The following is a 12,782-nucleotide window of genomic DNA, read 5'->3' as shown; positions in this document are numbered from 1 at the left end:
CTCTCTCTCTCTCTCTCTCTCTCACGTGTGATATAGCTGCGTATGTAACTCGCTGCCTTGCCAATACCCCCCAACCCTCCCCTCCCCTCCCCTTCTCTCCCCCTCCTTCCCCACCCCCACCCCACATCCATCTCTCTCTTTAATTGAGAGAGGGATGCAAAAGAGAGCAAAATCACAAATATTTAGAGTGTAAAGAACAGAACAAACCTCTCAGAGAGAGAGAGAGAGAGGGGGGGGGAGGGAGGGAGGGGGGTTGTAGAGGTAGGTGGACATTGAAATCAAGGGCTGCTAAGAGCTTTAAGTTTTGTCCCATCCTGAAGCCGCTCTGTAAGTTTTAAATAGGCTCATGAGGATAGCCACTCTGCTGTTCACGTGATTGCTTTTGTTTTTTCGTGTTCCGTGCATTTTTATATGTGGTCTGTGTGAATTCCGCTTGCGTTGTTGTTGCTGTATATCCGTTACTTCTTAGTCGCTACATTTAGTAATTATATTTATATATATATATATATATATATATATATATATATATATATATATATATATATATATATAATTACTCTCGTTCTTTAGGGGTGAGTTTGCTAGCCTATGTCCTTGCGTTTACCCCAGCAGTTGCTGGTACTCAATTACGGACGAGTAAACCGGTGGGCGGTAGGCTGGGACCGATTCACGGACCCAGCTAACGTCAGCTGAGCGCTGTACCGTGTAGCCAAGGTGTTCTTTTCTCTCTCTCTCTCTTCATATATATATATATATATATATATATATATATATATATATATATGTGTGTGTGTGTGTGTGTGTGTGTGTGTGTGTGTGTGTGTGTGTGTGTGTGTGTGTTAATTTAAACACATGGACACACAACATTGATTAATGTATAATCTGTGATGTGACTGAAATATATACTGTATGTATATATATATATATATATATATATATATATATATATATATATATATATATATATATATATATATATATATATATATACATATATGTGTGTGTGTTTTGTTTGTTTGTGCGTGTGTTTGTTTGTTTGTGTGCATACTCTGTATTATTAATTGTTCCTGATGCGAAACACGATCTTTTAAATACTCTAGAATTAGATATTTCTGATTGCAGATGATCCTCAGCAGAGTTATTGTAATGTATCACAGAACTGTGCCGTCATTAGATCAGATCTCCACTTGTGTCTTGTGCAGGCCATCATGCCAATGCCACCAAATCACATGAAATTATAACCTGCATCCTGTACAGCGAATTTCAGTTTCAGCGTGACTTCCATTTGACACCGAAACGAGAGATGTTTTCCTGCCGTGCGGGATTCACCCTTGACTAAAACCCGGTGAATAATAGATAAAATGAATAAAACACTTTATCTCTTAATATTCTCTTTAGTCTCCTCGCTCATTCCCCTTTTATTGCCCCTGTTTTTACTGCTTCTCTCTCCTTCCTCAACCCTCATTTGAACAGAGGCGAGAGAGGGGAAGTGAGGGGAACGGCAAGCAGGCACCAGCATCGGGTGGCGAAGGAAATTCCCCAGGGGTTCCAAGACCTCCCCAGGGTCGCCAGCGCTCGGGTGGGGATCAATACATGTTGAGGGCGGCCTTGCACACACACACACACACACACATACAACACCCCCGCCCACCTGGGTTTCGGTGTTCGGACGGCATTAGAGGGGTTGGGTTCCTGTCCCCCCCCCCAACCCTTCTCCCCTCTTCCCATGTCCTCGAATTGTATGCATGAAGGGTTGATGCTATATAATGTATGCCTGGGAAATTCGTGGATACACCTGCTTGCGCACGCGCGTGCGTGTGTATGTGTGTGTGTTTGTGTGTGTAAGTGTGTTTGTGCTTTAATGACGCATGCATGATGCGTAGGTTCATTCAAGGTGGAGTTTGAAGGACTTCTGGCGCCTTCATTCACCAGCAGAGGGCGCGTAAACGCATTTGTTCATTCAGTGTATGGTTGTATGCTGTCCCCATCAACGGCGTCTTTCTATAAATTCGGGAGGAAATTTTTAACTAAATAAAAGGAAGATTGTTAGTCTTTACGTTTTTATCATGTGTTAATCAACTGTGTTTGGTTTTGGTTGCCTACTGTGTAACCGCTGCGAAAAACTCCCTCCAAGCAAGCCGAACGGAAAACAGCTTCGGAAGCCGATTGTTGTTGGACGCGCCCATCAAGGGAGAAACTTTCTCATGTGGGCGGCACTGCCACTCAGCTGACAGTGCCACTCATTTTGAAGTCTTCGGTTTTATTTTAAACAGATGAATGGATAAGAAACATATGTAACCAAGAATGTACCGTAATTGTAATATTATTATGGTTTGACTAAAGGTATACATGTCAGTTCCTGCTCGATACGGCCTCTATTAACTTAAATGGTCGTTTGCGTAACGGCGCAGTTTCTTAGCAGTGGATGATCTAGCATACACAATTCTTATAGTACAGATAAAGCGTTTGGCTTATGATTAATCACGGATTCTAGAATGGCTAGAAGAATTTAGAAGAATTTCATGCCAGGAAGTCTTAAGACAAGGATTGGGTATTGGAGGTGCAGTCATCCGTAATCTTAAAAAAAATATATACTCGTACACTTACCTCAAGGGTATGATTAATAAGAGATGTCGTGATTTCTCATGTGCTTAAAATCTTAATGATAATGAGGTGATGATGAAGATAATGATGAAATTAGCAGTAACAATGTTAGAACCAGCAGTTGTGCTGGTACTGTTAGTAGCACCAGTAATTTAAAAGTTGGTGGGCGGGGCTTGCGGAAATAGGAATTCATGTAGCTCTTTCTAATGTAAAAGTTAAGTTAGTTCAGAATCTGTCATATAGTCCCGCCTTTTACGATGTTCTCTCAAGATGCTTTAGTTTGCATTATTAAGGGGCGAAAGTAGCCCGTATGGGACCCGTTTTCTTTACAGCCAGGAATAGGAATACAGTTCCTGATTCCAGACGGGGTTTTATGGGAAGTTTGTTGGGAAAGAGTCTTGCTTTCAAGAATGTCAAGAACAGTCAGTTGCTTTTCTCTTGCTTAAATATTTCAGTTAATGGGGTGTTTTTGACAGATGGCCAGAAAATGAGTTTGAGTTTTCTGGAGAAATTCAACAGACCCAGTACAGTGGTACGGTTATTCCATATTTTCACAGAATTTTATTTTTAACACACTCAGGTAGTCGAGTTGCATCTGATAGAAGATGGTGTTTGAAATGATGACAAGATTTGTATTAAACGTCATCATTTAATGAAAATATGGGCTCATTCACATGTAAGCGTAAGCCAGCGTGATCTTATTGTTTTAGTCACGCTTACTAAAGTAGATTTTAAAAAGCAGGGAAATGAGCTTTGGCATACATTAATATGTAACAGATACTTTCGACTGAACAATCTTGTCATTCCGGAATTAAAGAAACAAAGACATCCAAAGATGACCATTAGAAGGCCACATTCTTCGCGCAGAGTGAAGGAACGTCATGAAACCTTTTCAATTGCAGTGAACTTTTTTCTGGCCTTACCTGCAGACTATGGTGACCTATTCTCTGTTCACAGTTCACTTTCATCTCGTAAGAGAGGAAAAAGGACACCACAATATTATGCAAGTTTGCAAACAGTGTGCCAAAGAATTAGTGCTCCATTTGAGTAGACCTTTCGTATCCGGGATTGCATGACAAAAGAACCGCTTGAGGATGTCGCGCGATTAGAACTTCAAAAGTTCAAGCGAAGATGCAATGCATTACTACCCTGCTGTTATTCTCCTTGCATTTTAATACATTTTTATCTATTTATTAATGTGTCATTTTATTTTGTTCTTTTTAATAAATGGGATATCCTCACTGTATTTCTCTTTGCCTTCTCTTACTTCCTAATGAGCACCATGTTCTTTGGAAGCTTGAGAATTTCAAGTTGGTGGCCCCTGTGAGTCCTTCTTCTTCTGAATAATAATAATAATAATAATAATAATAATAATAATAATAATAATAATAATAATAATAAAAAAAGAGCCAGCTGTTTTCTGTCAATTCAAATAACCGGGAGAAGCTCGAAGAAATTATATAAAAAAACACATAATTCTGAAAGTTGAAGTAAAAGGAGTTACGAAATTTCATACTCTATAAAGTTGTACTGTATAAACGTTTAGCCTTTTTAATTGTCAAGAAACCGATCGATATGTAAGATTAAACGCTCTTTACCAAAATAAGACTTTATTTTTACCATCTGTTCGTTTTTGAACAGTCAAGCGCCAAACTCATTCTCATGTATAGAGACTCAAATTTTTGGCAACAACTCTCTCTCTCTCAGTGATGCTCTGTGATACTTATCATTCAAATTTAATTTCATGTGCATTTTTCATTTTTCAAAGGTGAACACATTTTTATAAAGCAGATCATACTAATTAATTATAACTTCCAAACTTCTTCCCTCTTCTATATTTTGCAAACATCCATTATCAATATACACATTTCATTAGCTTGTTTTATTTTATTTTATGAATGCACCGTGAAGAAAGACGTTCAGCCGTGCTGGTACACAAGTAAAGAGGTCAAGAACATCGTTACAGACAATGTAGAAATATTGTTTGAGGGGCGCGTTCTCCACAAATAGCACCACTGACATATTTAACTTATATGTCAAGGTCTTGTCGTTCCCATTTATGCACAGGCAACCTACGACACATTTACTTTTACCATTTTTCCCCCCTTTTTTTTTTACTATACGCCTTTTTCCCTTTAGCTGATAGGGCCCTGAAGGTGTTAGGCTTTTGGTTTTCAGAAAATCTTTCAGGACGAGGCTCTTAGCCCCATTATCTCCTTCACCCTGATGGCGACCCACTGCAGTTGTTTAGCCTAGCTAATAAGCTCTCAATTCTCTGCTTATGTTAACAAGTGGTACAGTGGGTTTAAACGTGCTGCTTAGTAAAGGATTCCGCCTCGGTTGGGAATCGAACTTAGCTTTTTAGGTGAGCTTTATAACCACTGTACTTGGAGAACCATATATATATATATATATATATATATATATATATATATATATATATATATATATATATATATATATATATATGTGTGTGTGTGTGTGTGTGTGTGTGTGTGTGTGTGTGTGTGTGTCAGGGATGACTTGTGTGTGTGAATTTTTAAGGTTCAGTACGCCTTGTGTATTTATTTAAATATAGTTGCACCGATGTTTACGCAAAGGTAAACTTTCAGTAAAGTGATTTTTCTGTATTTGCTTTCAGTATTTTTTTTTTTTTTTGCTGTAAAACAATTTTGCAGAAAATTTTGACAGTTATACTAAGGTTAATATATTGTAACTTACATCCTGATCAAAGAATATATTTGATACCTGTTCAGAACTTGAGAAGCGTTGTGACGTTCATGCCTAGAGTTATCTCATGGATAGCGTTTTCGAATCATTAATATTTTTATCATAGAGGAAAGTGAAGGAAGAGACGCGAGGAAGAAAAGAAATGAAAGTCCATAAATTTGACAAAATTTTGCATAACGGTCGGTGAGGATGGCTCATAAATTTTGTTCCTGCAGAAGAAATCCTACGGCAACTCCCTCCTTTATTTCCCCATATATCCTGACTATGGTCCACCACTTTGAAACAAAATTTTTTGGCGAGGAGATTTTTTATAGGATTTGTGGCCTTGGCAGAGGCGAGGAGAGATGTTCCCTAACTTATTGCATTGCTCCTTTCATCTCCTGTTCCTTTTTCTCGTCATTTTCTTCTTCCTCTTTTTAGTTTTCTGTAAAAGAAAACTATTGCGCCTGCTTTGCCTGTCCGTCCGCACTTTATTCTGTCCGCACTTTTTCTGTCCGCCCTTAGATCTTAAAAACTACCGAGGTTAGAGGGCTGCAAATTGGTATGTTGATTATCCACCCTTGTAGTTTTTATTTTATTCAAAGTTAAAGTTAGCTATAATCGTGCTTCTGGCAAAGGTATAGGATATGCCACCACCGGGTCGTGGTTAAAGATTCATGGGCTGCGGCTCATACAGCATTATACCGAGACCACCGAAAGATTAATATATTTTCGGTGGCCTTGATTATACACTGTAGCTGCTGTACAGAAAACTCGATTGCCCCGAAGAACTTCGGCGCATCTTTTACTAGTTTTTTTTTTTATAAATGCATTGATATCTAAAGATAGTTTCGCCGAAAATGGAACTTTTCGTTTGATTTTGGTTGCATCCGTTAGTGTTGTTTTCGGTATAAGTGAACGTCCACGTTTGGCATTCTCATTAATGTAAGATGTATTGCTTCTGTTGCCTGGTTAAGATATACTTTCAGTGTATAAAAGTGACTTTCGACCACTTCATGAAAGTATCGAACAGATTATAATGTATCGAACAGATTATAATGTATAAAAGTATATATATATATATATATATATATATATATATATATATATATATATATATATATATATATATATATATATATATATATATATATATATATATATATATATATATATATATATATATATGCCATGTGTATAGAAGAAAGGGAATAGTACGAGATACGCCGGGGGTTGCCCTTGGTAGAAGAGTTAGAGGTGGGCCAATGGTAGAGGATAATGAGCCGGGGAGGTGTTAGCCCAGGACGGAATGTGGTGGCGTGAGTTCATTGCATCCCCGTGGGTACCACTGGAAATGACTGATTGATTGATTGATATATATGCATATATATGTGTGTGTGTGTGTTGGCGTGTGTCATTTTTTGAGCGATTTGCCTTTTGACTTTCCGTTGTAGACCGATCATTTTGTACTTTTCTTCTCTCATTGACTTCGACGTTTTAAAGTTCCGTTTTTCCTTGTCTAGTAGATTCTTTTCGACGTTACTCCTTGTAATAGATGCTGCGACTCCAGAGCAGTCAGCCAATCACGAGATCGTAGAGAGTGTTTATCCAGTTCCCATTTTCTATCGTAAGTATCAAGACAGCACTGTCGGGCGGGCACTGCCGCGTGAAAATAAAGTGGCGATAGTAGGAATGTCTACACATCGCCGACCGCAGAGGGAGGACCCTTTAATTATTGGTCACGGATGTGGAGAACCTCTCTGATTTGCTCGTTCGAAGTCACAGAAAGGCGTTTGTCGTCCTTCTCCCCACGGAGGAGGGGAACCGAGTGACAAAGGACAGAGAAGAAGAATACATCAAATTAATAAATATGGCAGAAGGTGGGGGGCCAAGAACAGGAATGCTTGGAAGGAGATTGGCGAACACGGCTCTGGTGTTTGGCTGGAGATGCGTCAAGTTTAGATGTTATTTTAAGTTTGTTAGACTTTATAAATTGTTAGATTTTCAGGTCTAATAATGAAGTACTTATGAAATGCTGGGTATCAGTAAAAACTTTGATTGTCTAAATCATGACTACTGCAATCTACCAGCTGATACTGACACTACTAGAAATTAGTGGCAACTTGCTCTCCCACTAAAGTGCGCCCACTAAAATGTGCGTGGGAGCATGTTTTGATATCCTCGATTAAAATTTACCGAATTATTAATGTTTTGGTACGAAAATTTAAGTAACTGGTTTTTAAGTCGAACACACACACACATACATATATATATATATATATATATATATATATATATATATATGAATGTATGTATATATGTATGTATGTATGTATGCTATAGGGTCTTCCTTGAAAAGGAAGACAATTTTTGTCCCAGCAGGCAACGAAAACAGCAGATGAAATAACGGTCGCCCGAATATCGACATGTGACATCGGTTTGCTATAATTTGTTTTCGTTCTATTCGTCCTTTATATATATATATATATATATATATATATATATATATATATATATATATATATATATATATATGTATATATATACTGTGGTTGTTTTTATAAATTCCAGCTGACATATTCAGTCTAACAAGTACTTGAATGTTGATCTATTTCTCATTCTTTGAATGTGCTCCAAAAGGACGAACCCGTATAATACTTGTACTACTGGAAGTTGGCAGAGGCATGGAGGGGAAATAGCACTTGGGAAATATAAAGGACTCTTCAGGATTTCCCTGGGGAATCAACATATGCCTAAGCACATTCTAGCATTGGAAATCCTGAGTGATAATAAAAATTGTACTTTGGTTATTTTTAGTGTAGTGGTAGTAATGTTGAACGCAAATGATGAATGCAGAAGTGCACAATGTATATACTGTAATATATATATATATATATATATATATATATATATATATATGTGTGTGTGTGTGTGTGTGTAAACAAGGGAAACCATAGGGTGTGACAATGGTTCGATGGATTAGAACACATTCCAGTTAAACAAAAACAAAACAAAAATATGTGATTTGCGATGGATACCGCCCATAAAAGTTTTTTCCTTTTTTTTTTGCCCATAAGCCATTGTAGTACCGCAAGTCTTACGCCCTAATAATCAGTTTTACCTCCTAATGTCCTAAATAATGATCGTGTACTTATGTTCGTTTGTAATGATATCTGTAAGCGCCAACTTTTCAGCTAGATTTGCACTAGGTAATTTGGTAAAGCTCTCTAGGTAGTGTTTGTTACAGGCAGATAGCGAAACCAGGTATTTCGCGAACTGCCTGAAATTTCAGGCAGAAGGCGAAATACACTTAGGGACATTATTTTGATCCCCTAGGGGCTAGTAGGCTACTAAACACGGCGAAACGGGTGACTCGCCTACACTGTTTCGCCGTGTTTAGTGCTAGCTCAGTGGGGGTGGGGGTGTCAAATGTATTTCTCCGTGTTTAGTACTAGCCTCTGAGGGGTCAAATGTCACAAAGTGCATTTCGCTATCCACCTGAAATTTCAGGCAGTGAAATGCCTGGTTTCGCTATCTGCCTGTAACAGTGGTAACAGAAGTGAGAACGTTCTGGCTAAACTACTCTCAAGAGCTCAGCTCTCGCTAGGGTTGTTTTAGTCAAAGTAGTGTTACCGCGTAGGTAAGGTGTTGTCCTCGTCGGTCTTCGAGACTGCATTGAGGTGTGGGTTTGGTCAGTTCAGTAGAGTTATCCCGTTAAGCCAGAGGGCTGCCTTCGAGATGCCATTAAGGACACTAAGGAGTACCACTGGAACAGCTCTTTCAATACAGCAGTATGACTGGTTCCCCGAATCTGTGATATGTGTCATTAATTGAATACCTGGAGAGGGGGGTGCAGTATTCTGACAAGTCGTAATTTTATTAATTTTGTATACAGTATATCATTTGCCGGGGAAGGATAAGTATTCATTTGCGATGAAAATAAACCTCAAAATCATTCAAATCACATCATAATACAACAGAAAAACCTATATTTTATGTTGAAAGCAATTAATGTCCATAAGTGAAATAATACCCAGGCAGCTTGTTAAATGAACGATGGAGTAAAAAGTGAAATGAAAGCTGTATAGGGGTCAGGTGATGTGAAGGTGACAACTACATGGGGTAACATGACGCTCTTCGCTTCATGATTGGATGCCCTAAACCGCAAGGAACCACTCATACAAAAATGGTAAGTAAAACAACGTGTTTTAATCGCGTTTGAATCGTACTTATCCTACATACGACCGGAAAACATTGATTTGTTTCTAACATTTCTTCTGGCTAGCCATTTTATGACCCACTGTTAACATTTTAACTCCGGATTGTTAGGCCTTATAGTAATTTATTAGGTCTGTAATAACGCTGCAGCTGCCGCAGTTAGGGGGTCTCCGATTGTTACATTTTGCCGCACAAACCAGAAGCCTGACCGAACTTTCACCGTCAGATACAGTCTAGCGTTTGCCAACGGTAGAGCAGTCTTGCTAGGCTGAATCCATCGGCGCACTATGGAAGCTACAGAGAAATGAATTTTATGTACGCACTTCTATAGTGGCTTAGGTAGCGAAAGCCAGGCTTTTGTATTGTCCATAGGATATGCACTCTGGCGATGTTTAGGCTTACAGCTTATTTTTCCTTGTCATGTAAAAAAAAATAAATAAAATTAATTGTGATGGAAGATAATATACATTCAAGATCCAAGTTATTTTCATTTAAAAGGTCTTTCATTGAATTCGGAATCAAACTAAGTATAATTAGTCGAATACATTTTTTCTTGAAAGACTGCGTATTAAACAACGTGTCATATATTATGTCTTCGAATGAGGGACAGTCATTTAGAAACATCAATTATATCAAGAATTGCTGGGCAGTGAATTAATTTGTATTTATCCAAGATTCGAGGTTTGATATAATTCTGTGGCTTCTGAGGCAGGGAAAAATTAAAAAGTTGTAAAAGACGTGGACGTGGATGCCTCAACCCTTAAGACAAGGCAAGGACAGTAATTAGACATTGCAGCTCAAGACGCAAGTAGTCCGCCGTCCATTAGACGGCAGCGAATAAAGAACAGGAAACTAATTTTGGAACTACTTTTTAGCATACCATAATTTCAGTATATTTAAGTGAATGGTTTGAGTGCTCGTATATGTATATTGAGAAAACATCAACGTTTTGCTTTTTAAACGTTCTCATCTCCATGAATAAAAAAAGGAAAAGTTAAAGATGACATGAGAGAAACAAAGGAGATGTCCCTTCCTCGGACGCTAGTCCCGCCGGAATTCGGTTCCTTGCCTGGAGAGGAACTTGAGAGAGTGACTCACGCCGCCTGAGACTTCTTCAGGACATAATGTCACATGAGACTTGGTTGGATGAAGCCACAAGGAACTTTCGAAACTGTTGCCCCAGGGGTATTCACCGGCTGTATTCATGAGGGACTTTGAAAGACACACACACATCCAAAACAGTGAGTCACTGTCGCCTTGTATACATAAATGCATACGGAATTACTTGTCTATATTAAGAAGTACATCCTCCCCACTTTTAGTGTATGTTTGTATATATATATATATATATATATATATATATATAATTTTGTTTGTATATAGCCAGAATTATAATTACCGTTATTAATTTTACTAAGGATAGTTAGTGTACTACCTAGCAGCACCAGATTACTCTACCCAGATTTTCCACTAAATATTACGTGTTGAGATCCCCTTTATTCCAAGAGAAGGATATGAAGAGGAAGAACGCAAAAACGGCATTTAGGCTCTTTATTAGAGAATCCTCCTCCTCCTCCTCCTCCTCCTTCCCTTGTTGCCTCCCCCTCACGGAGATGTATATGAGTTTGCATATCCAAAAAGAAAGGAGTAGTATTTGTTACCTGCTAGATAATGTAATTTTAATGGGTACAGAGCCTCTCTTGTGGAGTCCTCATTGCAGATGCCAAGGGGATCTTTTTGAAACGAAGCCTCCCGATTAAATATCCAATGGCCCTACAAAAACAGCGACATTACCAAAGAAGTCCAGCGAAGGGATTGTCACAGAGTTCGGCTCGTTTTTATTTTTTAATTCCTCCGGGGGTTCTTTTCATTTCAGGGGATTCTGTCATGTGTAGACACAATATGCAGTAGATATAATCATGTGTATACTTGAGAGAAATAGATAGTTAGATAGATAGATAGATAACACGTTTAGTTAGCTGTCAGTGACAACGCTCGACTCCATCGATACGGCTTGGGAATCATTTGCTTTTATTGCTATACAAATAAATTAGGTTTGGTTTTACCTTTCTTCGCCCTATTATTAAGACGGCGCCTGTGACCACCACTCTTAATGTGAAGAAGAGAAGCCAAGTTGAATGTGAAATGTGCAATCGCCCTGCAACATATTTCAGCTGAGCCCGATCTCCCTTCCCCCCGCGTCCCTTGGGTCTCCTATGCCCTTCTCCCCGTCGGTCCCTCGGGGGGTCTAAGCCCCTCCTCCCTCTTCGTCTCCGTGTCGGGGAAGGCGGGGGAGTGAGAGTGGCCAAGTTCACGTTAGGGCGGCAGAACATTGTTCTATAGTACCAGTTGTTATGGTAGGGAGGTGGTTGGTGGTTGTGGCGGTGGATCCTGGTGCAATATGGCCGGTGGAAGTGGGTTGTTGTTGATGAAGTGTGATTGGGGGAGGACTACTGATAACGGCGAAGAGGCAGCAATGCTGCCATCTCCCTTAGATCCATGCCACGAGGTGTTCGAGGGCGGCAAATCCGTTTTCGAAAGTTTAGGTGAGTGTTGGATAGTTCAAGGAGGGGTCTTCCGTCGTTACAAAGTAGTACACCTTCATTTATCAATATGTTTCTCTCTTATTTTTACTTTTCTAGGATGTTACTGTAAACCTTATTAGGAATCAATGGAAATGGCCAGTTGGTTCTTACCTGTCCTGAACGTTCACGTATCATTATTATAATATGAATTATTATTAATGGAACATTCCGAAGTTAAGAACTTAACAAACAAGCTTCCACAAAAGAGAATGTCCGAAGTGTCACAAAGGAAATGACACTAAAAATATTAGGCAGTACCGTGATGTAAACTCGGAAACAAACTAGGCTGAAATTTTGCAAGGTAATAGAGAGCTGTCTTTCTGTCCATCAAAGGTTGTTTAAGGTGGGGATTGGGGCTAGTACATTATATAATGTTAATTCCGTAGACTTTTTCCTTCAGAGTCTAGTGGATACTGTACCTCTAGGGTTAGCACAAGGCCTAAATGCCAGTCTTCTTTGCGGATCTTTGGCTAACCAACGCGAACGGGAACTGCGGTGCATCTAGTAGTCTGGGCCGTGTAACATTTCACTTTTTTCCCGAAAATTTACTAGCACTATTACACTGTTACATGTCATACTTTTTACTTTAGTATGGAAATTCCAGAAAATGTATGCTTACAGAAACTTTTCTAATATCCAAAGGTACAAAAAAAAAAAAAAAGGCGC

General features: G+C 38.9%; 1 protein-coding gene across 4 annotated transcripts in view; it reads left to right on the top strand.

Moving 5' to 3' along the window:
* Positions 1-12,782, top strand: part of L (zinc finger protein Lobe) — a 792,548-nt gene that overhangs the window by 765,412 nt on the left and 14,354 nt on the right. Inside the window, exons 1-2 of one of the 4 annotated variants that reach the window (XM_067117909.1) lie at positions 8,852-9,163; positions 9,294-9,502. The exons of 2 other annotated variants lie outside the window; for them this stretch is intronic. Coding sequence is in view for 1 of the 2 variants with exons in the window: in XM_067117879.1 (XP_066973980.1) it covers positions 11,933-12,077 (145 nt within the window). In the remaining variant the exon portion in view is untranslated. Of the gene's footprint in view, positions 1-8,851; positions 9,164-9,293; positions 9,503-11,873; positions 12,078-12,782 lie in introns of those variants that run through there. One more of the 4 variants, XM_067117879.1, reaches the window with a different exon arrangement.

Source organism: Macrobrachium rosenbergii, chromosome 2, assembly GCF_040412425.1.
Source record: "Macrobrachium rosenbergii isolate ZJJX-2024 chromosome 2, ASM4041242v1, whole genome shotgun sequence".
Classification (NCBI taxonomy): Eukaryota; Metazoa; Arthropoda; class Malacostraca; order Decapoda; family Palaemonidae; genus Macrobrachium; species Macrobrachium rosenbergii.
This window is presented reverse-complemented; position numbering and strand designations above follow the sequence as displayed.